Below are 27951 nucleotides of genomic sequence, written 5' to 3'. Positions count from 1 at the left end.
CTTCAGAATACTAAAACTCTACAAGTTGTTTGGGTTTTTTTTAGTACAAGGTACATGAGGGCATAGGACATCACACAGGTTCCACAACCATGTGTGACCTTAACACTCCGCCCTTAGCACTCCATCAAAGTTGTTCCCCTCCGCACCCCAGATGAGTCTCTGGCTCCCCATGCTTCTCCCATGTGCTGGGCTCTTGTTTGCACCCTAGTGCTCCAAGGTTCTCCTCACTCTCCTGGGGAGGCTGTGAAGTCTGTTTTCATGTGACAGCTTCACCTGACTGCTGTGCTGACTGCAGCTCCCTGGGACACGCCCCTTCACCTGCTGTGACTTCACCCCTGGACCTTCCCAGCCCCTGGCTGGCAGCGTGTGTGGGTGCTGCCATTCAGCAGCTCACACCCACCAGGGTCTTGCTTACACAACCTGCCTAAACCCCAAGCCCTACCATGGCTTCTGGGATAAGACTCAAAAGACTCAGTTTAAATATTAACAAAATGCCCTGTGGTGCACCAGGCAGTCAAGGCTGAGCACAATGTTCTGCAATTGGGTTACACCAGTTTGGAAAAATCTTGCCTTCCAATGGCCTCGTGTATACACAACGAAGTTTCATTTTCCAATGTGTAAGCAGGTAGCAGGAGAAGACATCTGCTGTCCTGAAGAATTTTTTTAAGCTCATAAGGCTAAATGAAGCCCAGAATCATCTCTGCAGCCCAGAAGAAGTGCTCAGCTGTTTCTGCTCTCCTGTGGGTTGATAGGAGGAGGGGAAAGGCTGGGAGCAGGGTGGTGGGGACATCTCCATGCTCCTCTTCCTCAGCAAGGCTGATTGCTGAGCCCTCCAAAGGGGCCTTACAGAATGGTCACCCTTTCACAAGAGCACCCAGGCAGCCCTTTGTGCCACGGTGAGACCTCCACAGGTTAATTTGTATTTTCTGGCATCCAATCAGTCTCCCCAGCAAGCTGGCTCTCCTGGTTACTTCAGCCATCTAACCCATCTGCAGTTGGGCATTTCCACCTGCACTCTCCTAAACCTGCCCTGTCTCCTTTGTTTCATTCACCTTGATAATTTCCATCAATTGCTGGTATGTCTCACTATAGAGAGTTGGAGTTTAGCCATTGGAGTTTAGCCAGTTGCTTAGAATTAACAAATACTTACCTCCAGGTGGAAGAAAAATGTTCTCAAAACTTAAAGAACATCTTAAAGTACATGAGGAAGTGGAGGTGGCAATCCTTTTGGCAAAGCCTCACTTCACACCCAGGAGATGAGGCAGGATGCTTTTCAGGCTTGCCAGCACTAACAGCGGGAGGTCTCTTCCCACCATGGGCTGTTCAGAGCCCATCGGGAGCCAGGGTAGTCTGGGTGGTGCAGCCTTTGCAATCCAAGCTGGAGCAATGCAGCACTTTAGAATATCATGAGTGTTTGCAAAATTTTGTGTGTGTCTTTTATTTCTTGTGCTTGTTAATTAGAAGCTTGTGCCAATGGGACCAGCAGTGCTGCACCATACCTTGCGTTTATAACTCAGGCAACAGTCCCTGCCCACCTTTTCCTGATGGTGAAGCCTGCCAGTCCAAAACAAGCTGTAATCTGACTCCACCGTGCTGAGTCAATCAGGCTCCGAGAAGACAGTAGAGTAAATAAAGAGCTGGATTGGCTAAATGATTCAACAAAAGGAGGGAATGCACACATTTGCGTGGTTGTTTTTCTAGGAGACAGGATATTTAATTGGGGTTGTCCTGATTATGACTTAGACTGCAATCAACTCATCTTTATTAGATGTACTTAGATTCATGGGTTTTATTTTAGGCCCATCCCAAGTTATAAATTAAAAAGCCTTTCCAGAAGACCTTGGAAAATATTACATTGTGCAAGTGCAGCCAATAGGTAAAAGACAATTGACTGTTTACGACAAAGGCAGATAATAAAAAAATGCTTGAATACTATAATATTTTGTAGAAGACTAGAATATTTGAAAGCATTTTTCATGAAAGCCACTACAATATGAAAGCATACTACAGTATTTATAAAGCTTTAAAAGTTAGTTGTAATTATTATTGTAAACTTACAATATCTTTGTGAGGGATGTGACAGGAATATCCTCAGACTTGGGGGTAGTTTGTAATATTGTTTCAGGACTGAGCTCTAAGCCCCAGAAACACAAAAGTGTATTATGATGGGCATTATGATGAGCAAGTATTAAACTTCCATTGACAACTAGACTGGATAATCCAAATATCCTCACTCCAAATACATGGACTACATTGCTTTTTTTTTCATACAAACATATTGAGAAATGAGACAGGCAAGACATTTTCAAGATGTGAACGAGAGTTTGATAAGGACTGTTTACTTGTCTGTCCTTTCTTTGCAAAAGCACCTCCCCAGAGCTCCAGCTACAGGTTTCCCCCCAGCAGACTCTGTTTGCCCCAGCTAGGATAACGACACAGTTGTGCTTGTGAAGACTACCAGGTGCTGCTTGTTCCCATCTCAAGGAGCCTTTGCCTCCTCACCCTTCCAGGAAGAGCCCTGCAGACCCTGCTGCTCTTATTTTATCCTCCTGTTGTTTGCCCTGAATTACCTCCCTCATAGACTTTGGTATCTGACTGGAAAGAATGGGCAACTCCCCTTTCCCCTCCTCCAATCCCTCGAATGCTTGTTTTCAAGGGACTTGTGTCCAGAATTATGGTTGTTTTCCCCAATCCCAGTGCTGCCCTTTCGACTGACCAGTTTGTTATTGTGTTATTTTTAAGTGTTTTTGCATGAAGCTTAGCATGGGTGGGATTCCCTCTTTAATTTCATCCAAAGGACTCCTTTTTTCACGTCTGTAGCCCAGTGCTCAGAGCCCTGTTGGTGGTTCACTGGGAATGATGCCAGCTATTGAGAAAGAAGCTCATTTCCTGGAGCAGTGTCTTTTCTGAGATGGCCTTTATCCTAAACTGATTAGTCATAGTATTTTTGGCTTGTTTGGCCTGGAATGATTACAGCCAGAAACAGCCTTTTGAGGAGCCAAGGGGAGCAACAGCCCTGGCAGCAGGTGCTGTGGCCAGGATCTGTTCCCCAGAGTCTGCTGCAAGAGAAGGTGCCACCACCCAAGCACTGGAGGGTTTTCCCATTGCTGTTACTGCCCGCGGTTTGAGAAATGACTCTGCACACCTGGCTTTGGGATTTGCGGTTTTGCGGTTTTTTTATCCCAGCTGCTGGAGGAAGTGCAGCTCTTTTTATTAATAATGTGTAGGTCTCCCTGAATACCAGAGACAACTGTGGGCCTGATCACAGTTCCAAGTGGCCACACTTCCTTCAGATTTTTTTTTATTTACTAAAAAAAAAAAGAAAAAAAAAAAAAGAAAAAAAAAGACTGAAACCACTGGCTGTGTGCAAGTCACAGCCAAGCCCCATAAGCACCAAGTCTTCCTCTCAAACAAGCAGAGGCCAAAGTATGAGCTACAAGTATTGTGTGGGGCAAGAAAAAACCTGGGGGTCAAGGCTGGGCTGAAATGAAAGATGTTGTGGGTAAGCCCAGGAGCCCCAGAACTGGTGGGTTTGGGACTGTGAGCATGGAAATTCACATTGCTTCAACAAGTGTGAAATGAAAATTTGTTCAGATGCTGCATTTGTGGTTGTTTGTTTTGTTGTGTTGGTTTTTTTTCCCTGCATCTCTCAGTTGTCATACTTGTAAACCTCCTCAAATTAGCACAGTTAATGAGTGCTATAGCTGGGGTTATGTTATGTTATATGCTATGTTATGTTACAACCTCTTTCCTACTTCTGCCTTCTCCTGAGCAGACAGCATGCCAGGTCAGGCCACCTGTTGATCTGCATAAAGATTTCATCATCTTCCCGTGTCAATCTGCAAACAAGCAGATAGGAAGAATATTCAGGGGTGTGAGTGCAACAGAGGGTACTGTGGGGTTTTTCAGCAGAATGAGAGAGATCTCATTTGTAGATTAAGAATAAGAGGGACAAACAGATATATGTTTAACTTCTTACAGCTGAACTCAGCTCTTGAATTTTACCCTTAATTTGTCCTACTGTTATTTATTATAATAGTTTAAAAATATATATATTTAAGATTTCATTTGCTACTTAATGTATTTTAATATGGTTTTAAAGAATGCTGTACCTGTATGACATAGGGAAGTAAACTTTAAAGAAGTGAAAGTTTGCTAGTAGTAATCTGGAAATTAAGTCACTGATATTCAGCATGTGGTCTTTGAACCTAGTGTTTTACTTCCAAGGATCTTTGTGACATGAGTAAGAAAAACAGACTTCTCTATGATAGACTTGCATGTATGCTTGAAAGATCTGTATGGAAATGTTTATGAGCCCACAAATGGAAGAAATTAAGTATGTTAACAGTATGTTGAGAAATAACAAGAATTTCAAAGAATTCCAGCAGCAAATCATTGCAATGTAGGAGCTCTTAACAATTACCAAAATATTCAGGAAAGTGAGGCTCCTTAAATAATCTGAAACTATCCAGATGTAAGATCAAAAGACAAAATACTCCATATCCTCGGGCAACTTGTTTTGTAGAATTCCAAGGGAAGAGCAGACTGTTAATAAAAGTAAGTTCAGCTTAAAATTCCCAAATCCAGATGTGATTTCAAAGGCACTATGCACACCTGGATAGCTCTGGAACCGACACTTGGCAATGAAGTGGGGGATTGTAGACCCCAGACTTGAGGAGCCTGCAGCTGGGTGAATCCCTCTGCTAGATGAACACAGCAATGTTGCTCCATGAGCAAAACCCCAAACAATTTCATTTTGCACATTCTTGCAAAACAAGCTGACACTGATAGGAACGCAGGAACTGATAAGAGACCTGGTGAAATATTAGGAAAGACATTTTTCCATGTCACTGTTACCCGAGGGAAACTCCAGGCATAATTCACACAGTTTAAGGAATGGCACAGTCTAAAGTATCTGGAGATAGTGGAGTATTTTATTGCAGTGGTATCTGCAAAGGTACATCACACAGAGAGACCTAGAGCACAAAAATAAATGATTACTAGATGTCTCTGACAGTGTTTGTATATATTCTAATGTTCCACCAGCTACCTAGAAATGTATTATTTGTTTAGGTTATTTTTAACAGTTTATTTTAAGGTTATTTCAAAATGGATAAGCAAGTAAAAGTGTGATCAGCTGGACTTTAGGAAAGAAACTGGGAACAGTGGCCAGTGCTCACCTGCGAAATATGGTGCTGACACCCATGCATGGAAGCTTCTTGTCATATTCTACCAGGCAGCATTTTGGACATTTATAATTATTTTGGTTTTGCTTTTGCTTTCATGACAGTTTGACTTTGTTCCAATGTAACAGAAATATTTTGGATTAATTGAAATTCAGGTAACCGCTGTTGTGGTCTTCAAGGACTATTATCTTGACCCTGACTTCCCAGAGATGGGGTATGCCTAGAGGAGGAATATGCACAGACACTGATTGCAAGTCTGAGGTGGATGGGACACCCTACAATGCTTCTCCTTTTGCCTGATGGAACACAGGATGTTTTTACGTTCTCACACGGCTGAAAACCCTTGCAAATGGGGGTCCCACAAGCATTTCTGGGGTGGGTGTCCCTGTAGCCAGCAGACATGACATCAGGGTGGAGTGGCAAGGCTGAGCCTCCCGTTCCAGCACAGCATAAAAAGAGAAAATCCACATCTCTGCTTTATTTCAGATATCTGAACACTCACTGCAGTCTGTGTTAAACACAGCTCCATGCTCATGTAGCAATCCCCTGTACCAGTATCTGTAGCAGTATCTGGCTGTGACACTGCAGATTCCCTGACTCACGCATCTCCAGCTCTGTGATTGTGCTCCCTCCCATCCCTGTGATTCCCAGCCTGATTGAGTCTCAATGTATTGCTAGATTCAGCAACTGTGACAGTAGAGTCAAATGCTGAATTGACAAGTCTAATTGGTTGGTTGTCTCTGATGTGGGAGAATAATTAATTTTCTTGATGAAATTAAAAGAGACAGCTTTAAATGAAAGCAAATTACTTACATCTTAAGCAAAATAGGGAAGTTCATGAGAGGGAAAATAATATTGGATTAAAATATGATACTTTTTGTATTGAAGAATCAAGCACTATTTTTAATGTTGGCAGAGAAGGATGTCAAAACTTGTTCTGAAAAGCAATGTGCAGGATTTTGTGTTTGGGCTCTTCATTATGGTATAATGGAATCTAATAAACACCCAATTCTGACGCCGTGGTTGCTGGCTTTCAGGGCACAATTACTGTAAAGTCCATAAAAAAGATAATAAAATCATAGAAGTATAATAAAAGAAGTGTGAATAAAAAGTGAGAGGTATGTGAATATGGCACCAATCTTTTATTGGAAATTTCCAGTTCCACTTCACCATACCGTGCAGTAACTGCACTGGGGGTGCTCCTGCTTATAGTGTGCTCTGTACAAAGGAGTGATAACTTTCAATGACTCACATCCTAGCAGGGTGTCAGCTCTTCTGGAGGCACTTAGCAAAATTCCAACCCTCTTTTTCTACAGGTCTCAATAAACATGAGCAATCAAGAAATATCATTGTTAATGGAACTCATCTCTTCCCACCCAACCTCACTGCCCTTTCCTTTCTTATGTTGTTTGCCTGATATTTGCCTTGACTAAACTTACTCATCCTTATTCTACTTTTAGGTGTCACCCCTGGATTTGACATAGTAATGTGACTGATTTGAGTTGGGCTTCAGGGTGCTAGTAAAAGAAATTTGATGTAAAAAACCTAAGGTACTAGAGACTATAAGAAGTGGAAAGTGAAATGACATTATGCTTCCTTCTGACATCAGTGTCCTGGGTCTGTGAGTACAAGTGACAGCTCTGCTTTCCATGAAGGCCTCTCAGGGCCGAGCATTTTTCCATTTCTTTCTTGGATGTCTCCATGGGGAGCTTCAAATCTTCCTAAGGATGCCATGCAGAGGGTGGGTCCCTGCCTTTCCTCCAAAAAGGAGAGAGGAGCTGGCACTGACAAGAGGTGCATTTCCAAACTGCCTGCTGCACTTACCGCTGAGCAATATGCATTTATGTGCTAAACTGCCCAAGTAGAACAGAGTGCCATTTTTTAGATGATTGGAAGAATTGAGTTTGGGGTGTTTTGCACCTCTAGCACCACAGCAGATTGTATTGTGAGCAAACTTTGCTTCAAGGCTTTGGGCAGAACCTGGCCAGAAGACAGGGTGTTGCAGAAAGCTACACAGGAGAACTGAAGTTTTATACAGCACATGGTGAAGGAAAACATTGGGAAACACTAGAAATCTGTATGGGCTGATGCTGTTATCCATGTTCTCAGCCAGCTAATCTCCCAGTATCGATGCTGGTGTTTGTTTAACACTGACCAGAGACGTGGAGCACTTCACAAGACAAATCCTGCATCTCCAGCAGAACTGTTTTCTTCTTCCTCTGTGAAGAATAACTTCTTTATGCAGTAAGTCACTGAATTTGTTGCTGCTTTATCTCACTCCAGTCACTTATTCTTCCCTCTCCATCCTGGCCAGCGTGAGAGGCAGCACCCTTAAAGCCCTTCAGAGCTCAGCTCACCAAGGGGCTTCCAAGAGCTGTGGGTGGCTTTCAGCTCCCATGAAAACAAAGGGAAGCTGAGAGTGCTTGAGGCTTGGCAAAGGATCAGGCTGTGACTGATTGGCATCTCTGAACTCTGTGTTTATGGAGCAACCTGAGAGACAGAACAATCAGGAATTTTCATTTCCTCCTAGGCTCTGCCTAGGTAGAAAAGGCCACACTTTCCCAGCTAGTTAGTTTAGCTGGTTTCTGAGTATCTGCTACAAGGCCAATAAAGTGTTTGCACAGCTGAACTTCTGCAGTGTGGGACACTGGCAAGCAGCCCCCTGTGTGGCCTTCGTGCATGAAAGCTCTTCTGCAACATCAGGGGAAAATCATGTTTTTAACACTACTGCTGCAAACAGAAAAGCCAAAGTGTTTATTCCCTTTGTCACTTCACATTCCACCTTATTGCTTCGGTGAATTAGTGGAAATAATCCAAGAGTAAGGCACTTACAGGTAGATGTGATGAAGCCAAGGACAGGACCCTACTGACTTCTTTAGAGCAAAGGGTCCCTCCCAAATTTAAACCTAGTCTTTAAAAATCTGTTCGCTGATTTATGTTGCAGATTCTTGTGATGTATCCTGAACACAAAGAATTTTAAATTTTAAAATACTTCTATAATCACACCATGTGAGAAGGGAAGCCAAAAGCTGTTAAACTGTTTTATGGGGCTTTTATAGTTTATGGTTCTACAGCTTTTTAAATGTTTGTTATTTTAATGGTATAAGTTAAAAACAAAACTGTGTGAGTTTCACAAACTGCAGTTAATCCCTTAAGCCAACAGCAGGTACCAAAACAGGGTCTTGCTGATGCAGAGAAGGTACTCACAACAGTTTGGGAAGTGACCTGGGATCTCTACTGACTAGACAACTACTTGTGGTCTTGGTTAGATGTGTAGCTCTAACTTTCAAAAGAACCTGAGGTCTGTGACAACTCTTAGGAGGCTAAAGCACAAGAAAGAAATCCTGCTGAATGGTCTAATAGAGGTCACACCTTGTGAGATTGGATACTGGGGTCCTGCTTGCTTCATCATATCTTGGTCTAATAATTGACTGAAATGTGGGCAAACACCTGAGGACAGAATTCCAGGCTCCTCCAGCCTCTTCTCCTAGACCCATGTGTGTGACTGATCCTGCAGAGCATTAAGGGTACCCATCCTCATGTTGTGACCTTTCACTAGATAAAGAAAACTTTCTTCAGGGGCAGAGTCTGCAACTTCAAATCTCCAGAGGTTATGTCAGGCTCTGACTTCCAGAGCAGAGGAGAACCCTAAGGAGCCTGGCAAACCATGGCATTCATGATAACAAAGGTATCAACAGCTGAAGTGGCCATTCCTGTCAGTGTGACTTAAGCAAAGGCTTGTAAGGATGGTTTTCATCAGGACACATCAATGCTGGAGTGTTCTCAGCACCTCAGCTCTGGAGGCTCACTCCTGTCATGAACACAGGGACCCACAACTGAAGTTGCAACCTGAGGCCTCAAAATGCTATTTCATGTATGTCCTTAGGAGGTTTTAGGTATCTCAGGGAAATGTTTATCAAAGGTTCACTTTGGCCTGGGGAGGATGATCCCCCCAGGTTCCTCTGAGGGCAGTGGAGGGCAGCAGGAACCTGCAGTTCAGTCCAACCCACCCATGCCACAGCACGTGGGCAGACACACGGTCTGCCCCTTCCCACTGTCTGTCATGGGGTGCCACAGCTCTCAGCTCCACCAGGTCACAGCTGCCCTTTGGAAATCCCTGCAATGATTATTTTTGGCAATAATCTGAGAACTTGCCTTTGGAAAGACAATTTAGGGACTGTTAATGATGCTTTGGAGGAAGGTCTGGAGAGGCAAGCTTTGGTCAGAGCTGGCATGCCCAGCAGCCCATCTCCCTCATCAATGACTTAGGCCTCTTCAGAAATTAAGGGTTCCATAGCTGAGCTCTGTCACATTTTCCACTTCAGCTCAGCAACAGCACAGGATTGCAACAGACAGTCCTTCTTATTCATCTCTATTTTCCCATATGATCCCTGCAGACCAATCAGAAACAGTTCACTAAACAAAGATAAGCAATATCCCAGAGAACTTTAAGAAATTATCCTTATCACCCTCCTGAGGATAGGCTCAATGGTCAAGGCCACAGTTAAATCTTCCTTTTCTTGTAAAAGTTAACTGAAGTTAGTTATTAAAGTGCTGGCAGTATTTAGGGAGGTTCTGAAGTGAAGAAGAGCACAAGATACCTGCACTGCCTGTGAAAATTACAGGGGCATCTTTATACAAAAAATCTTGGTGTAGTTTCTCCTGAAGAGCTTTCTGGAAGATATACCAGGTACAACTTAAAATTGTCATTTTAGGTATGGGATATGTGAAGTGATGCTTATAAATGAAATGCTTCTAGTCATGTGTTTTATTTTTTGTAAAATGTAAAAGTTTTCTTTGTGGAATTTTCTTATATTTTTCAATTGTTTCTATTGCAGTGAAGTTCAATTTGTGAGTGATGTGCATAAATTTAAAAGTGAGATGGACCATGTTAATATTTAATTTTTCAATTAAAATTGCATATTTTTATGTACTTCTTAGTCAATATTTAGGGAAAAAAATATCCTTTTGTTAATCCTTTCAACAAAATGGCACACTGAAAATACACATTTCTAAGATTTCACAGAGCTGAGGGATTAGCAGGGGAGTTGGAGATTTTTACATGTGAGAAATGCCAGATCTGTTAGTTGCCAACCATGAGAACAGGATCAGAGGCTGTATGTATTAAAACTAAACCAGAATGTTGTTCTATTTCAGATCTAGCCTTGGTCAACAGGGACTGATAATTGTAACCACTCAATAGCTGTGCAGTGTGAGCTTGCTCTGTGCTGGTGTTCCTCATGTGTGGGTGCACACATTATAGAAGTCATCAGAAGAATTGGTCTTGTCCCCCAGGGAGCCCAAGGCACTCTAGAGAGGCAGTGTGAGTTACTGGAGTACAGAATTCTCTTTTAAGGAATTTGTGGAGGACGTTGACCTCCACCATGCTGGTGCCTTTCACAATATCCTCCTTTTCTTTAAAACATCTGAAATAAGTAATGTCTAACTGATAAAAAACCTCCCTATACTGAGGGCATCCCATCTTTTTAAAGATATATGGGAAGAAAATGTGAGTGAGCAAGAGGAAGGCAATACTGGCTGCATTGGGGTATCTGACAGCTGCTGACAGAGCCTTGGGAGAGGGAATGAGACAGGAGAAGCTTGCCTAGCAGCAGTGGTCATCTATCTGCAGCAGGGTAGCTCCGTGTGGTCCTGTTTACCTGCCAGGGAGCAGGCTGAAGGCACCTTCCACTGCACTGCAGGTGCTTGGGCTGGCTTGGTTCAACCTCACTGAAGCACAGCACTGTGGTGTTTAATGCAGACTTCAGCTTGGCAAGGCTCCTGGTCTCCCCTGCAGCTCTAAACCATCAGCCCCCAAGGGAGTCTGTAAATTGGGAGGGCATTCAGGAGGTAAAAAACACATGCAAAACACTTACATCTTCAATAAGACCAGCACTAGTAAACCAAAGGATGTTTAGAGAGTTGGAAAGAAGATATTGTATGCTCCCTGAGATTGGGGCAGTGAATTTGGCCTGAAGAAAGAAGAATGGCTGGGCAAGGGGCAGGAGGGACAACTGAAGTACTCTCAAAAGCTACAGCAGCTACAGCACTGAGGAAAATCTCAAATTAAAGAGTCACCCATACACTTCTTTTATTTTTATGGCTTATGAACTTTTCAAAGGGTACAAATAGTACATCTTGTGCCCTATAATGTAATGGACAAAAACTATTCCACAGGACTTTCAGCAATATCCCTCTTTGTGACATGAAGTATAAAAGGCAGACACCCAGACTAAGAAACAGAGCAATTTAAAAACCTTTAATAGATAAAACAACTTCTTGCAAATATTAGTAACTATGATTTATCAGGGAATTAACTGAACTACCCAATTTTTTCATTGAAATTTTATCAGCCTGTTTTGGGGCTCTGACCCAACAGAGGGAGGGCCAGCAGTGTAAAATTACAGATCAGAGTATTGTTTTCATTGGCTTTGGATCGATGTTTTGAATGAGCTTAGATTTTGAGCATTTGCCTGCTAGAATAATTGCCTGCCAGTTTTTGAAAAATATTACAGATCAAAAATATTTTATGTTAAAACAATGAGTAAAAATGTTTAACCCATTGCCAAAATAGTGAATCCTTTGTGCAAGAATAGTATGTCAACAAGATGTTGATCAAAATATCTAAGATGTTCCTTGACATTGTTTGGACTTCTACATGTCTATGAATTTCCACAGAGTGAACAACAAGGAAACTAAAATGAAATCACTTCAAGTAGGTCAATGATAAGCTCTGAGCTGTAGCAAAGTTTCAAGATGGGATTCACATTTTAATGCCAAAATTGTCATAGATTAAAAGCTTTTCATCTGTTCATAACTATGCAAACAGCTTTGTGCCACATTAAAATCTGTGCTGTGATATCTCCAAATGTTGAGTACTCATAGGTCTGAATTAGAAATGCATGTAGGGTATTTCAACAAGAGTCAGATGATAGATTTGGGCAAGGAACTGGTGCTGGTCAGGCATCTGTCAAGAGACCACCAGCCAGCACCAAGGCGCCATGGAGCATTTTCATTAAGGGAGAGAAAATAAATGTAAAAAACTCTATTATCCGTGTCCCAAAAGACTACTTGCTTCCTACAGCACATCTTCATCTCTGAGCCAAAACAAAATAGAACAGGATCAAACAGATTAGTTCCAGTTGGAAGGATCTTACAATGATCATCTAGTCCAACTGTTGCTACAAAGAGCAAGTTCCACAGCTTCTGTCTGGGACTAGTACTATATTAAACATTTAATGGTGGCTTCAACTGAGAGAAATTTTTTTAGACAGTACAGGTTTAAGGTGAATTTAATGTGGGAAGAATATGTGGCATAATGAGAAATATAACAGCACAGTGAGCAGCACAGTGATGGCATCAATTAATTGCTGCAAAATACCCAGTGGTTTTGACTGAAGTGAGTGATGAGCAGATTCATTCTCATATGTAATGTGGGCTCCAGGGGTCATTTCTGGAGTCAGCCAGGACAGTTTCTCTTCAGCCATGCAACTATGGGGTGGGGCAAGGCAGAAAATAGCGTTCAGGTAAGACATTGCAACAACTGTTTGTGAACATGAAGCAGAGGAGAAGCAGTCCAGACAATCTGTGGAAATAAATGTTACAAATAACAAGCAGCAATTTTATGCTTTTTTACTCCTGAGCCTGATCTCCTTGTCACACAAATCCAGCCCAATACCTTCAGCTTTGTCTCTGAATCCAAGAGAGGATGGCTGAGCCCTGCCTGGGCTCTGCCTTTCCCCCATGTGTGGGTTACAGTGAGCTCCCACCCCTCCCAGCAGTGCCGCAAAGAGAAACTGCTTGGCATCTGCTTGTTTGTTCTTTAGGAAATTAATTTCCTTTGAGGGAGGAAGTTTTTGATTGCACGCAGCTGAGTGAGAGATAAATTAACTCAAAAACCATCTTGTCCACTTTTTGGCTGCATCTTTGAAAGAAATACTTCATGCTCCAGTGAAACACTGCTCTGCAGTGGGAGGAGGAGCAGGGCAGGAGATCACCTTGGCAAAGTGAAGCAGGTGTCTCAACCATCCCTCTTTTGATCTTCAAAGGTGGTAACGCTCAGTTTGGAGCTCACTCAGCTATGCTATGGCTACCCGCCCCACAGTACATAAAGACCTAACCCTGTTCTTAATTTCAGGTTTTTAAGTGCCTGGAGGAGAGAGGAGCACACACAAGTAACTCTCCTATCCTGACATTTCAGGAGAAATGGTTGAACCTGTGGGTAACCATTATGTTATAGCCAGACCTGTATACTCGGAGAATGCATTCAATGAAGAGCATGAGAAATTGCACAGATACCATAAAACCTTTTGGGATCACCTGAAACTCTATTTTAGGTAAGGAGGTTTTTTTTTTTTTTTAAATTAGACCTAAGAAATAGTCCTTACTGCTCTTGGACAGCATGAACTCCATCTTGATGGTGTCCATCTCCCATTCCAACGTAGCAAATGAAAATTCATTAACTAAATTAAATGTCAGATTTTTCTAATGGATTTCGACTGCTGTTACCCTTAGAAGTCTTCCTACAGCTGTATCTAAGGTAGCTTCTCTTTTTCTGGGCCCTTGGCATCAGACTCTAGGAAGACCTTACAGCACCCTTTCAGTACTTAAGGGGATTTTATAAGAAAGACATACTCAGGCTTTTTACCATGGCCTGTTGCAGCTGGACAAGGGATGGTGGTTTTAAACTAAAAGATATATTTGGACTGGATATCAAGAATAATTTTTTTATGATTAGGGTGAGGTACTGGCACAGGTTGCCCAGAGACATGGTGGATGCCCTCTCCCTGGAAATGTTAAAGGACTTAGATTGGACAGGGCTCTGAAAAATCTGACACAGTGGGTGGCATGCCTGCTTACTGGGGTGGGGGTTTGGATTAGATGGCCACAGGGGTTCCTGTCCAACCCAAGCCATTCTAGGGGTCTATAAGAATTTGGTTTGGAAAGGACCTCTAAAGGCCACTGGATGTACCTTGAAGCACAGATGGCAGTGCAGGTTGATCAGGGCTGTGTCTGGGTGAGAATTTGACTTCTAGCAGCCAGAACCTGAATCCTCCCCTTTTCCTCACCTCTCTGCAACAGACTGCAATTCAGCCAAGCTGTTCACTGACAAAATTTTGTTCCCTTGTGCCTTTGCAGCTGCTCCCCACAAAGGGCCAAAAAAACTGCTTTGCGTTTGTTCCCAGTCATGTCCTGGCTGCCGGCGTACCGCTTCAGGGAGTGGATCCTGAGTGACATCATCTCCGGCATCAACACGGGGCTCGTGGCTGTGCTGCAAGGTACTGGGGAGATGTGTGTCCTGACACAGCCTGCTAAGCCACGTGCCAAGGCACTGCTGGCTTCAGCCTGCAACACACACATCACCTTCCCCGGCCTCTGTCTTCACAGGTCTGGCCTTTGCTTTGCTGGTGAATGTCCCCCCCAGTTATGGACTCTATGCCGCATTCTTCCCTGTCCTGGTCTATTTTATCTTTGGCACATCCAGACATATCTCAGTGGGTAAGTTCAGGCACACCACTTACCTTCCTCTCTGATGAAGAGCTACATGCTGCCTCCTCAGATCTTTTAACAAGTGCCTTGTGCTGCTCAGGTCCCTTCCCTGTCCTGAGCCTCATGGTGGGAGGAGTCGTCACCAGGCTGGTCCCCGATGACAGCGCTGGAAATGGCAATTCCACAAATACCTCAGCAATAAATGATGAGAGGGTGATGGTGGCTGCATCTGTAACCTTCCTTTCTGGGATTGTTCAGGTCGGTAAATGTATGTGTGTGTGCACACCTATGTGAATAGATGGAGGGTGGCCTGACCCTCCTCTCTGGTTTCTGCTGTTGTAGTCACCAAAGTAATCTTCCACTCTCCATGTAGCTGACCCTGGCTCACTGATTAGGAGACATCTCTTCCCTCCAGTGACCAGGCACTCATATGTGCTGTGAAATCCTTGGTTTTGCACAGGCCTGAGCCCACAGCCTACACAGCTGCAGCCTACACCTACAGCAAAAAACAATCTGCTGGATAGGAAAAAAAATACCTCTGAAAGTAATGTGAATGATGTAGATGCACCAAGGGGAATAAAAGCTCTGCCTTGCAATAGTAAAATATTTGGATTTGTTTTTTTAAAAAAAAACATTTATCCTTACTCCCTAATAAAAAATTCCTACAGTTCCTCCCTTCCTAACATGCTAATATTTTTGCTGCTTCATGAAACACTTGTACTATGTGAAAATATAGGAAATGAAAACCCTAGAAATAAGGGTGTATATTTTAGCTATAAAATAAAAAGAATGGGTTTTAACTGCACTAGCAGTTATTACTCTTACTATTATTATGCCTTCTGTTTCTAAATGTCAGCTGTTGTTGCAAGACTGGTGATAGTACATTCCTTAATCTCTGGAGGGATGAGATCAGGTGAAAATCATTGCTTTCATTAAATATGGCTGTCTTTCTTTCAAAGATATTGCTTAAAAACACAAATGAATCCCATTGACCTATGCTCATTTTGTGTTTCAGTTGCTTCTGGGAATTTTCCAGTTTGGCTTCATCGTTATTTATCTATCACAATCATTAATCAGTGGTTTCACAACTGCTGCCGCTATCCACGTTTTGGTATCTCAACTGAAATTCATGTTTCAGTTACCTGTCCCCGGATTTAATAAACCATTTGGCATCATCTATGTAAGTGCTAGGTGTTAATTATTTGCTAATGCTATTGATGTACCTGGGATGTATTTCTGACTGTATCATAAGGCAGGAATAACAACTCAGCAAAAAAAAAAAAGCAAAACAGGAGGAAAAACAAGAGAAAAATGAGAATACATTATTAGTATTTAGCCAATCTTTAAATTTATTACCAAGCACCGAGTTATATCCTATTGGGATAGTTAAATAATAGTTACAATTTTGTGTTGGCATATTTCAATTAAGCATTCAACTCTCCCTTAAGGATTTAGTTATTCTTTTTTACTGGACTGATATTATACATATTTAATTTGCATATGACTCTGTGAGGGCTGTTGGATGAGAAAGGAGAGACAAGAAGAACAGGAAGGAAGGAGTGGAGAAAAGCACCTGCCCAGCAATGCCATTGCTCACATTTCCTATCACAGACTTGCCTGTTTTCCAACCCTCCCTCAGGGGCAAATCTGGAGGAGAGGGTCACAAGTTAGTGGAAAAGGTCTTCTGGAGATGCTTCTATCATTTGGCAGATGCACATACATTCGGGGGGCTTGCAGTCCCCATGATACCCCAGGGAATAAATCCCAAACAGCACAATCCTTAGAGCCGTTCAGATACAGGTTCTTCCGGAAGGGATAGTGCTACTGTGCCAGGGCACAACTGTTTCTAAAGCACCACATGTTTATTCCTGATTCTGCAGACTCTGGAGAGCGTTTTCAGCCAGATCACAAATGCAAACATTGCTGACCTTGTCACATCACTGATTGTCCTGCTTATCGTGTTTGTGGTGAAAGAAATGAACGATCGATACAAGGAAAAGCTACCAGCTCCCATCCCAATTGAACTCCTTGTGGTGAGTCACTTCCTTTGATTTTGCAATTGCTCCATGTTACGACATGGGAAGCAGAGTTTTAACTATTTCTTCTCCTGTTATCCACTAAATGATGCATTATCATTTTACCTATAAAGAAAAAATTACAGCATTCAGGAGCTATTGTGAGATGTTTTACTTCCACATAGGTGTTCTTAACTGAACATATTTGTGGTGTTATAAACTATGAATTTTTTCCATGGATAGAATTGGCTCTGACACCAGCCAGCTGCAGTCTCACAGCTGAGGCCCCTCTGCACCACACCTGCAAGCAGCCACTGAAGTCCTGGATATCTATGGCCACACACAAAATTATTTTGCCCTCCAGCAGCAGAAGGTTTTGCCCACTCTGAGCAGCAGAGGAGTGGAGGAAGCTTCACAAGGGCAGCAAGCCCCTAAAATCTTGGAGGATGTATAGACTTAAGCAGCACTTGTTTTCCCCCAGAAGCATTACAGCATCTTGTTAGAACATACCTGGTTTACTGGGTGGATGATCTCTATTGTTAGTAAGATATTCTGTTACAATCTTTGTGATTTATGAATGTAAACCCATTCCTGTAAAGTCATTTGGGAATGACATCTGAACAGCAAAGGGATGTGAAAACTTGGTACATAATTCTGCCACTAGTGATGAGGCTGGACAGTGTGTAAGACAAGAAAGGTGATGGTGTTTAATAGATTCTTTATACTCTTGCTTTAATGTGCCTAATGGAAGTGTGGTTTATTATCTTTCAGACAATCGTAGCAGCACTGGTTTCCTATTTTGTCAACTTTGAAGAAAAATTTGGTGTAGCTGTTGTTGGAAAACTAGAGGACGGGTAAGTGAACTTACAATTCACCAGTGGAGCAAGACGTTCTCTTTAGTTTGGCCGTGTTGAACAAGTTCAGCTATGTTTCTGATTAAAATTATCTGCTTCATCTTCTTCAGTAGGTAAATAAACATTTTTTCTCAATGATATGACACACTTTCAGTACACAAAAATTACACTCTAGAGCACATCTCCTACTTATCAAGGAGTACACTGAGACATGAAATAATTGTGTTCTTCACTTTCTGAGATAGCTGGTGAGCAGGAGGTTGATGTTTGTCCTTTTAATTTAATTACTCACTCCTGAACTCCTCCGTTTCCCTCACAGCACATGCACAGTTCAGCAGCCATCACCAGCCCTGGGAAGCCACCAGGACCCTGCACAATTCTCCTCCCTGGTCCCATGACCAGCCATCAGCATCTCTTCAGCACCATTATCCTCCAGAGGCCTCAACATCTGCCCATCCAGGACTATATCCACATAAAGATTATTTCTCCACATGTAGAATATATAGCCTTCATCTAGCTATGCCAGAATTTTGGCATAAAGAATCAGGTGGCACATGTCAAGTTAAAAAGAGGGAGAAAGACATTTACTGGGACAGCAGAGTGAGTCTGGGGTGGTCTCTGTAGCCCGGGGTGTAAGCAGGTGAAGCTTGCAGGGCAACAGCTATTTCTGCTCACAAGTCTCCTTTCTTCAGATTTCAGTTCAATGGAGAAAAAAAGAAGGGGGGAAAAGAATTTCAGAAAGGAATTCTTACTAGGATCTGCAAAAGACCCTTAGGCATCTCCTTAATGAGTTTTTTGTCTTTCAGGTTTCATGCACCTGTTGCACCTGATGTAGGCATCCTCCAGAACTGCATTGGTGACGGCATTTCCATTGCAATCGTTGGGTTTGCAGTAGCCTTCTCCGTGGCTAAAGTGTATTCCATCAAGCATGACTACCCAATAGATGGCAACCAGGTAGGCAAATAACACAGAGATCACAGAGATGCATTTATCAATGGGAAATAAGTCATTTTAGGAAAGCTTTGCCTTTTGAATAACTGTCACTAACCAGCTCTTAAGAACAATCTCTTTTATTTTTATTTCAGGAACTAATTGCGTTTGGGCTGGGTAATATAGTTGGTGGATCATTCAAGGGATTTGCCTCCAGCACTGCTCTTTCAAGATCAGGTGTGCAGGAGAGCACAGGAGGCAAAACACAGGTACAGAAGACAAGTCATGAGACAGCTCTTTTTTTCCTAGCTAACCATTGTGCCTGTGGGCACTTATTCATTGTGGAATTGTTCTCTCATGCAGATTGCTGGCATTATCTCATCTGTCATTGTTTTGCTTGTGATCTTGGCCGTTGGGTTTCTCCTGGCACCATTACAGAAGGTATTCACTGGTTTCATCTAATGCTTCCTCCTGCTCCCCAAAGACAGGGCTGCTCTCTGAGCACACTGAGAGTGTTCATAGACTTCAGTGGAAGCCAAAAAGGTTTGAAAAGCTTGGTTCTTCTTCCCACGTTATGCCAGAAAGGATCCCTACATCTGGTCCCTCAAAGGGAACACAAGTACCCAAACACCAAAAACCAACTTTCAGGTGCCAAAAATAAGTGAGATTTACAGCCTCAGTCAGACACCTGCAGTGCACCATAGTGCAGTGTTGGATGTTCCAACATCAGCGTGCATTGGGAGCAGCTCCCTGGCCTTTCAACTGCACTTTGGCCCTATTAGTATAATCTTTTAATTCCCAATGTTTTACATTTTCTTTGCTTACTTAAACAAAGAACATGTGTTTTGGTCTTTTTAACAGTCAGTCCTTGCATCTTTGGCTCTTGGCAATTTGAAAGGAATGCTCATGCAGTTCAAGGAAATAGGCATCCTCTGGAGAAAGGACAAGTATGACTGTGTAAGTTCAGTTTCATAAGCATCAGAAGTTAAATGCTCTGAAAAAGTAATCTATCATACCAATGTTCTTTTTTTATCCCTGTTTTACTTCACTAAACAGAAAGCACAATATTTGCATGCCTTTTTTACTGGTATATCCCTTAATTTTTTCCATTTTGTCCCATTTATTTGGAGTCAATTCTCACTCTTAACTTCATTTTCATACATTTCATGAAAATCTATTAAAATAGAGCATTATCTAAAGTCAAATATAAAGTCAAAATATAAAGTCAAATAAATGGCAGAAAATATCCAGATATCTACTGCATTGACTAAGCATTCAGGGGTATTTCTCACAATCACACAACGTGTCATATGGAAGATAAACATCAACAAACAAATGAAAACTGGGACTTGAAGGGTTTGCTCCAAATGGTAAAGCTTGTGGCTAGAGGGCAGGACTCTACCTCTCAGAAAATTTAGGCTCACAAATGGTTCCAGGCCTCAGTTTTCCCAGCTATCAATTCCAAGCTATCAAACAGTTATTTGCCCTATGAAAATGCTTTGAAATCTGTGGCTAAAAGTTATTCAGTATTATCTAATAATTTATCAGCACCTATATTTGCACTTTTACAACTCAGCTTTACCAGATTTCTGATTCACTTCTCATCTTGCCTTTCTGCTGGATTTTCATTAAGCATTTAGTGAACCACCTGTATCATTTTAAGCGTTTATAGTCTAGAAATTGTAGCCCCTAGAAGCACTCCCTGGTGCTGGATGGTGACTCTGGCCCTGTTTTGCAAGGAAAAAACCTCACCAAAAGCAGATGGACATGCTGGACCAGATCTGAGATCTATTCCTGCTCCTATCCTGAGCTCATGACCGAGGTTCTTGACATCTTTATAATGTTGCCATCCACTGTGTCCTTACAGGTTATATGGGTGGTGACTTTCTTAGCTGCCATCTTTCTTGGCCTGGACATTGGACTAGCAACAGCTGTGGCATTCCAGCTGCTGACAGTGGTGATCCGCTCCCAGTTGTGAGTACTTGCTGAATGCAGTGGTATCCCAGGGCCTCCTGTTACAAGTTTTCTCCCTCTGTACAGAGAAGGGCAGCAGCCCGGTCTGTGCCTTGGTCTGTCCAGCAACCGCGCATGGAAAAATAATTTGCAGGCATAAACCTTTGGATGTGGGGCTTGCCTCAGTGTGCCACCCCAGCTGAGATGGTTTCATGTGGTCCTTCCCATCCCCCAAGTTCCAATGTGGGACACAAATAATTGTGTGTGTGTTTGTTCACAGTCCAAGCTGCACTGTTTTGGCCAATGTTGGGAGAAGTAACATCTACAGAAACAGGAAGGATTACACTGATGTAAGAAATGTCTCATTTCTTTAACCACCTGCTGCACTCGTGCTTCTACAGCAAACATTTCCACTGACACTTTTGCTTCATTTTACAGATCTATGAGCCAGAGGGAGTGAAGATTTTCAGATGCTCCTCTCCGATCTTCTTCGCTAATATTGAATTCTTGAGAGAGAAACTCATCACTGCTGTAAGTATCTGAGGCTGTTCTGAACATATGAATTGTGTGACACTTTATGGTGGATACAGTTTCCCAATAATTACTATATATGCAGTTATTCCACAGTTCAAGGGTGAACTTTTTTATACTGTTTCCATTTCTGTGATATAACATGTATGCAGACACCTCTGAGAAAGAAACCAGCTTTACTTATGCTGAACTTACACCATAGCAATGTTTATACCATACATACATATATACTTATACCATAACAATATCTATTTCAAGAAGAATAGAGTGTAAACATAGATAATAGAAAGGAAATTTTTAAAACTTTATTTTATTTGCTCTTGTACTATTCACACACAATAAATTCTAGTTTACTCGTCTTGCCCTGAGAACATAACCACAACAGTCAGTAAAATGCCAAATGGAATCATCCTCTCAAAGAGTCTTACCATCTTTCATAACAAACTGGTGAATGCAGCCAGTGTTTCCATAGCCAGCACAGAGATCCAGGACCCCTGAGCCCCCACTGTGTGAATGAGGCCCACCATCCCCAGCCCAAACACAACTTGACCATAACCTCCCCCTCCTGCTGCTCTTAGTGGGGAGTTGATAAGCAGTGACTCCCCTGAGCCCTCATGATGAGCAGTTTGTTCTTCACATGAGGGACTAACACTAGCAGAGGAATGAGAGAATCTGACACATTTGGTTCTCCATGTGTTTGGCTTACACCTCAGAAGAGCCTGAAGCTTTTTTTCTGTGAGTGCAGATGTTCACACCACTCTTTCTGTACAAATAAAGTTACTTCTAACACCTTTCTCCTCGACACACTAGCTGAATAAGGCAGAAGACTTGCAGGAATTTAGTATTTTAGCCAAATTTTATTTTTAGCCTAATTTACCTGCTGTCTAATTCTGTTAAAACCAGCTCAGAGTTTCAAGGGACATATGAAGGCAACATGATAAAATCTGGCTTTCTTCTTCAGGAAAAAGAGTGGGTAAATGACCCACATTGCAGTCAGGAGGCACAAAGCAAATACAAATCATGAGCTCTCAGATCTTGGCCAGCTGGGTGACCCCCTCATAATGCAGATGAGTGGCAGATGCCAGCACTGTGCCAGCCTGCTGGAGTTACTGGCCTGTGCTGAGCACTGTCACTGCTACAATGCTGTCCATGCTGGGGTCCTAAAGCAGCACAGATAGCCCTGCCTCATTTGCAGCCATTCCTGTAGGAACCCTTCCAACCTAGAAGGAGCCCTTGCTTGAATTTGTGAAAAGGGGTAGACAGCATCAAGTTCAAACTATGGTCATAATGACTGTAACGAAAAACCTTATGAGATTCTTTGTCCTTCCCCTGCTGTCACAGAGGGGTTTTTTTGTCTAATTATTCAAAGTGATGAATAATCACTTTGAATGGTTTTGCAGGTTGGCTTCAACCCACTGAGAGTCCTGAGGAAACGCAATAAAGCTCTGAGGAAGATTAGGAAGATGCTGAAGAAAGGAGAGCTGCAAGTGACACCGGTATGTAAGGCAACCGCCTATAGTATTCACAGGGATCCTCGACGAGGGGAGAGAATGATGAGGAGGACTCCATTGATGTCAGAAGGCTAATTAATTACTTTATTACACTATATTACACTATATTACATTACATCTAAACTGAATCTGCCAAGCACTCCACTGCACACCCTGCACAGAATCTCGTGACTGTCAGCCGAAACTTGGCCCCGATAGGCCAAGGGAACAAAACACCGTCACTTTGGGTAAACAATCTCCATATTGCATTCTACTTTGGCACAAGCACAGGCATTCTCTGGAGTTCAGAGCATGTGAAACCCAGAAATATTCTTGGGAAGAATTGTACCTTGCTTTTCTCTGTGAAGAGAAATGTGGTGACAACCCCCTGGGGTGACAGGGGGGTTAAGGAACCAAGCTCCCTGTTTTACATGGCAGAGAAGGACCTCATTGCCTCCCTTCTTAATTAGATACACTATTCCCCAAGTTGCCGCTTCATGACATAAACACATTTAAAAACCAAGATTTTAAATGGCTCTCACAGTTAGAGACCTACAGATTTACCATGGGCAGAGCTTGTGCATGTCCACTGGAGCTTTGTGTGGCAACAAATAGCAGGATCAGATCCCAGAAAAGTGAATATCTTTCTGCATTAATGGTGGGATAGAGCTGGTTTTCTCCCAGCTCAAATCCTGCATGCCTTTTGTTGACTTGTTCCAAAATTACTGAATTAAAATATGTCTGGCAACTGGCTTCAGGAAACAATAAAATGCCATCATTAAATGATTATGATGATGATTAAATAATTTCCATATTTCTGCCGACACGGGAGAGACAGAACTTTCCAGGTTGGTCCTGCTCTGTCTCATGGGAAGATCAGTTGTGCGTTGCTATTACTCTTGCCCTTGTGTGAGAAGTACCACTACCCTGGCTGGGTATTAAAGAAGAGAACTAATTTTGACATTTTTCCATGTCAACACAGAAGGGCTTGATTTGCACGGCTAACCCTACGTATGAGTCAGAGGAAGAGTTGGACAACAACAAGATAGAGGAGCTGGACCAGCCCACCATCATGACAGACTTGCCCATTCAGATCAACTGGGGCACTGACCTCCCCCCTGGCATCAATGTGCCCCAGGTCAACCTCCACAGCATCATTCTGGATTTCTCATCAGTGTCCTTCCTTGATTTTTCTGCCATGACAATCCTCCGAAAGGTAACCACAATTCATAAGACAAACAGTGATCATATGAGAGAAAATCTTACAAATGCAGTTATGCTTGAGGGATACACATGAGTGAAAGGATGGCACCCAGAGGGACCTGGACAGGAGTGGGCCCACCTGAACCTCATGAACCTCAACAAGGCCAAGTGCAAGGTGCTAAAGGTGGATCAGGGCAATCCCCAGCATCGATACAGACTGGGGAATAAATGGATTGAGAGCAGTCCTTCAGAGGAGGAGATGGGGATTCTGGGGGATGAAAAGTTGGACATGACCCAGCAATGTGCACTCACAGGCCAGAAAGCCAATCATATCCTGGGCTGCATAAAAAGAAGTGTGACCAGCAGGTGATTCTTCCCCACTCTCATGAGATATTCTACTCCACTCTCATGAGACCTCACCTGAGGTAGGTGACCATCTGTGGGGTGACCAACACAGGAAAGACATGGACATCTTAGAACACGTCCAGATAGAACCATGGAAAGGATCAGAGGGCTGGAGCATCTCTCCTGTGAGGAAAGGCTGAGAGAGTTGGAGTTGTTCAGCCTAGAGAGGAGAAAGTTTTCCATACTTAAAGGGAGCCTATGAAAAAGCATGGAGAGGGACTTCTGACAGGGGTATACAGTGATAGGACAAGAGGCAATGGCTTTAAAATGAAAAAGGGCAGGTCCAGATTAGAAGAAATCTTTTACTGTGAGGGTGGTGAAATACTGGAACAGTTTGCCCAGAGAAGCTGTGGATGCTCCATCCCTGAAACTGTTAAATGGCAAGTTGGATGATGCTCTGAGCAACCTGCTCCAGTGTTAAGTGTCCCTGTCCAGGGCAGGGGTTTGGAACAAGATGATCTTTAAGTTCCTTCCAACCAAAACCATTCTATGATTTTATTCTGTGTTTGTAGTCTGCTTCTTAAAGGCATTGCTACACGGACTGGAAGGCCAGTGGCAAACCTTGAGTTTATGTGAATTTGAATGTACATTTTCTATAGAAATTATTATTACCTGAACATTTCTATAGAAAATGTTTAGGTAATAGTTTAAATAATCAATATAAATTGTCCTGGAATTGAATTGTTGGCTGTGGTACTCTTTCTTCACGTGGTAAGATTTTGGGAAGCTTTGCAGAAATGTAGATATGAAATAGAGCTTTGAACACCCAGCTGGAGTTGGAACACTGGAGTTCCATTTCTGCTCCTGCTTTTGCTTGCTCAGATGACCTTGAACAAAGCAAAAGTCACAACATTTTCAACAGCAGCAGCTGCAGTTAACTGTCTGGAGATACAGATCCATAGGAACTAAAGACCCACCATGACAGTGGGAATTACAGTTCTGCTCAAGTTCCCAGTTACAAATATCTCCCCCAGAAGATTGTGAAGTAATTTTTTTTAGCTTCATGATGTATCATCTGGATACAACAAAGCCATAAAAATAATGAAAGATCACCTACTTCTTTGTGAGCCAAACCTTTTCAACAGGCTCTTTTCAAAAGGCTTGGCCACCCCTGTCTGCAGCCATGTGAAGATTGTCCTGCCTCTATGTGCAACAGAGTTTAAGTCTAGATCCACTTACCATCATAGATCTTAAATATCATAGGGTGGTTGGTATATTTGCTGTGGCTAATCACTATAATGGTAATCAGCAAGCCCAGCAGAATCTAAATGGTGCCTCCTTCTGGTTTAACAGACTTTGAAAGAATTTGTCCGGCTCGACATTGACGTTTACATTGCTGGCGCGTACGGTGAGTACTTGCCTTTGCATTGGCATCCCCACACCTGCCTCGTCCCACTGCCTCCCCTCTTGATCCCTGAGCATGGCTGAGGAGGATCACCCAGTTTTACCTTCCAGTCTTGGATAGCAAACAGGTCCCACTAAATGGAGGTGTTGTTGTCCCTCCCGTGCTGTCCCCAAAAGGCTGGGACCATGTGTGATGGCTCCTTTTACCTATGGCCACTGCTGTGTTGTACAGCTCTGGGCTGCAGGACCCACCATCATGCACCCTGGGCTAGGCATTAAATAAAAAAAGGGGCTCAAATTCCTTCCTGCCTGGCACAGAGCAGGGAACTACTAATGGGCATTTCTGTTCCATCCTCTTGATATCCATACAGCCATCTGCTCTAATAAATAAAACAGTGTATTATACCAGCAGCTCTCGTGTTCTCTCAGTGGGCATGCTCAGGATACACAATTTCTTCCTTTTTAAGGCCTGAAGGTCATTTGTGCTTTGATTTTGTTCACTAACAGAGGGCCTCCTGGACAAACTGGAAAGAAGTGCATTTTTTGATGAAGAGATTAAGCCATCCATGTTTTTCCTCACCATTCATGATGCAGTTTTACACATTTTGCTGAAGAAGGACATAGCCAACTCCCCCAAATTAAAGCTTGCTGAGGTAACACTACAGTCTTCATCTTTCATTACTTTAGTGCCTTTCAAATATTGCCAGGCTCCCAGCAGCACCCTGCACAGCTATAGCTGTGTGTGCTACACTGCCTCTATTTTCAAAAAAATAGTAATTAAAACTCAGGTCTCCAATCAAATTGAAGAACAAGAGTGGCTCCTGGTTCAGGTGTGTGGAAAACCATTTGTGAAAGGAGTGAATAATTCCCACTGGTGGCTGGCCTGGCTGTGGTCTTCAAGTCACCTCTTTGGGAAGAACACAGTGCCCATCCACCATCCACCATCCACCTCTGTGGTCACCCACCCAGCAGAGACTGCTCAATTTGCTGCAGTGGCTCTTGAAAGGCAGACTTTATGCTGCTTGCATATAGGCTTTCCAGCCCTGTCTGTCTTCAAAAGGAGTGCTGAAGTAGTGTGGACAAATTAGTGCTACCAGATTTGGTAATGGCCTTTCTGGGAGTATTCTTAAATCAAGAGCAAGAAAGGATCCTGTATACAAAAAATGTGTTTAAATGTACCAGACCCAGAATGCTGCTCGTGTGGAAACTGTCTAATCCCACCTAACTGAGCTGGTCCAGATCTTCTGCACTGAGCCACAGACGTGGTGAAGGTCATAAAACCCTGACAAGTGAGAGCTTGCTTTCTTCTATGTCAGCATTCCAGGCATGTTCCAGAGATTTAAAAATCAAGACCTTCTTTAATGTGAAAAATGATAAACAGAAAAAGAAAAGCCATCAATTTGCTAACCCACAACTTCTTGTGCTCGTTGCAGGAGAAGGGCAGAAGCAGTGACTATGTCATCATCCCCAGGAACGGACTGCGCAGCCGCGAGTGCACGGTAAGGCTCTGGCTGTGGCCCTCCAGCAGCCCAAAAAAGCTGCTCATGGGAACAGCTAGGTCAGATAATGAAAGCTTCTTCATACCTGAGCTCTTGTGTCAGCCCAGGCAGAAAGCCACCAGACAGTTTACTGATGGGATTTGGCTCAGGGTAAAGCCTTACCGGGGTAAGAGGGATGGGGTCAGCTCTCGAGCCTTGCGGTGTGCACGGAGCAGAGGGAAGGCAGGCAAAGGCTGCCTCACCTGGCTGCCTCACCTGTCCACCACAGCTCCTCCATGATAAAGTCACTGGTAGAACGGCCCTGTGGCAGAGAAGTCAACATTAGTCCAGTTTATCTAAATGTCTCAGGTGGAAGGGGAGTCTGGAGACAGAGATAAGGAAGGGACACATGCAGCCTTTCAGCACAGACAGAGAGAAGGGCAGTATCCAGCACAGGGCAGCCCTGTAAGGAGGAAATGTCAGGCCCCAGCTTCCCGCTCAAATGCTTTAGGGGATGAAATACTTACATATCATTTACCAGATGACACATACCCTGGCTATTCTTTACAGAATGTGGAATTATTTTTTTTTTTTAATTCCCTACAGATTCCAACAGAAACAAAATTTTAGACTTAACTTCCTAAGTATAATATCCTCCAGCAACACAGTGTCACAGAAGATGAAAGTGTGATGAGCATGAAGACAGAAGGATACTTTTAAATACCTTAAGAAGGATTTACTACATATGGTTATGTTCCAGGTTTTGAAATGGGCTTGTTAGTCTTTATATGTCTCTGTATATATAAATGTATTTATATATACATATATATATATATTTATATGGAGAGGCTAAAATCACTCAGATTTTCTTATTTCATATCACAGTTTGTAGACAACCTGTACAGTTACTTGAGAATCTATAAATATTTGAAATCTTGTATTGGATACCACAGAATAATAGTTAGAACTGATATTTTATCTTCAGCATGTATATAACTTGAATAAAGTTTTCTTCATGGTTTGTAAGATATTTAGTAGACTGAGTTAAACTTGCTCTCAGCTTACTACCACAA

The 27951-nt window shown here is 42.7% G+C and overlaps 1 protein-coding gene across 1 annotated transcript; it reads left to right on the top strand.

Annotated features, from left to right (window-relative positions):
* Window positions 1–13391: 13391 nt before the first annotated feature.
* On the top strand, window positions 13392–27508 carry SLC26A3 (solute carrier family 26 member 3; the record flags this gene model as incomplete). Its single annotated transcript, XM_084206494.1, has 20 exons — window positions 13392–13522; window positions 14325–14464; window positions 14574–14684; window positions 14776–14933; window positions 15691–15855; window positions 16556–16708; window positions 17462–17544; window positions 18351–18498; window positions 18630–18743; window positions 18838–18915; window positions 19336–19431; window positions 20342–20448; window positions 20708–20777; window positions 20866–20958; window positions 22359–22454; window positions 23431–23664; window positions 25350–25404; window positions 25908–26053; window positions 26834–26899; window positions 27485–27508. 20 exons carry the CDS (start codon window positions 13392–13394, stop codon window positions 27506–27508), a joined length of 2268 nt encoding a protein of 755 aa, XP_084062620.1.
* Between the last annotated feature and the right edge of the window lie 443 nt (window positions 27509–27951).

Source organism: Fringilla coelebs, assembly GCF_963513975.1.
Source record: "Fringilla coelebs genome assembly, chromosome: 5".
NCBI classification, from domain to species: domain Eukaryota; kingdom Metazoa; phylum Chordata; class Aves; order Passeriformes; family Fringillidae; genus Fringilla; species Fringilla coelebs.
This window is presented reverse-complemented; position numbering and strand designations above follow the sequence as displayed.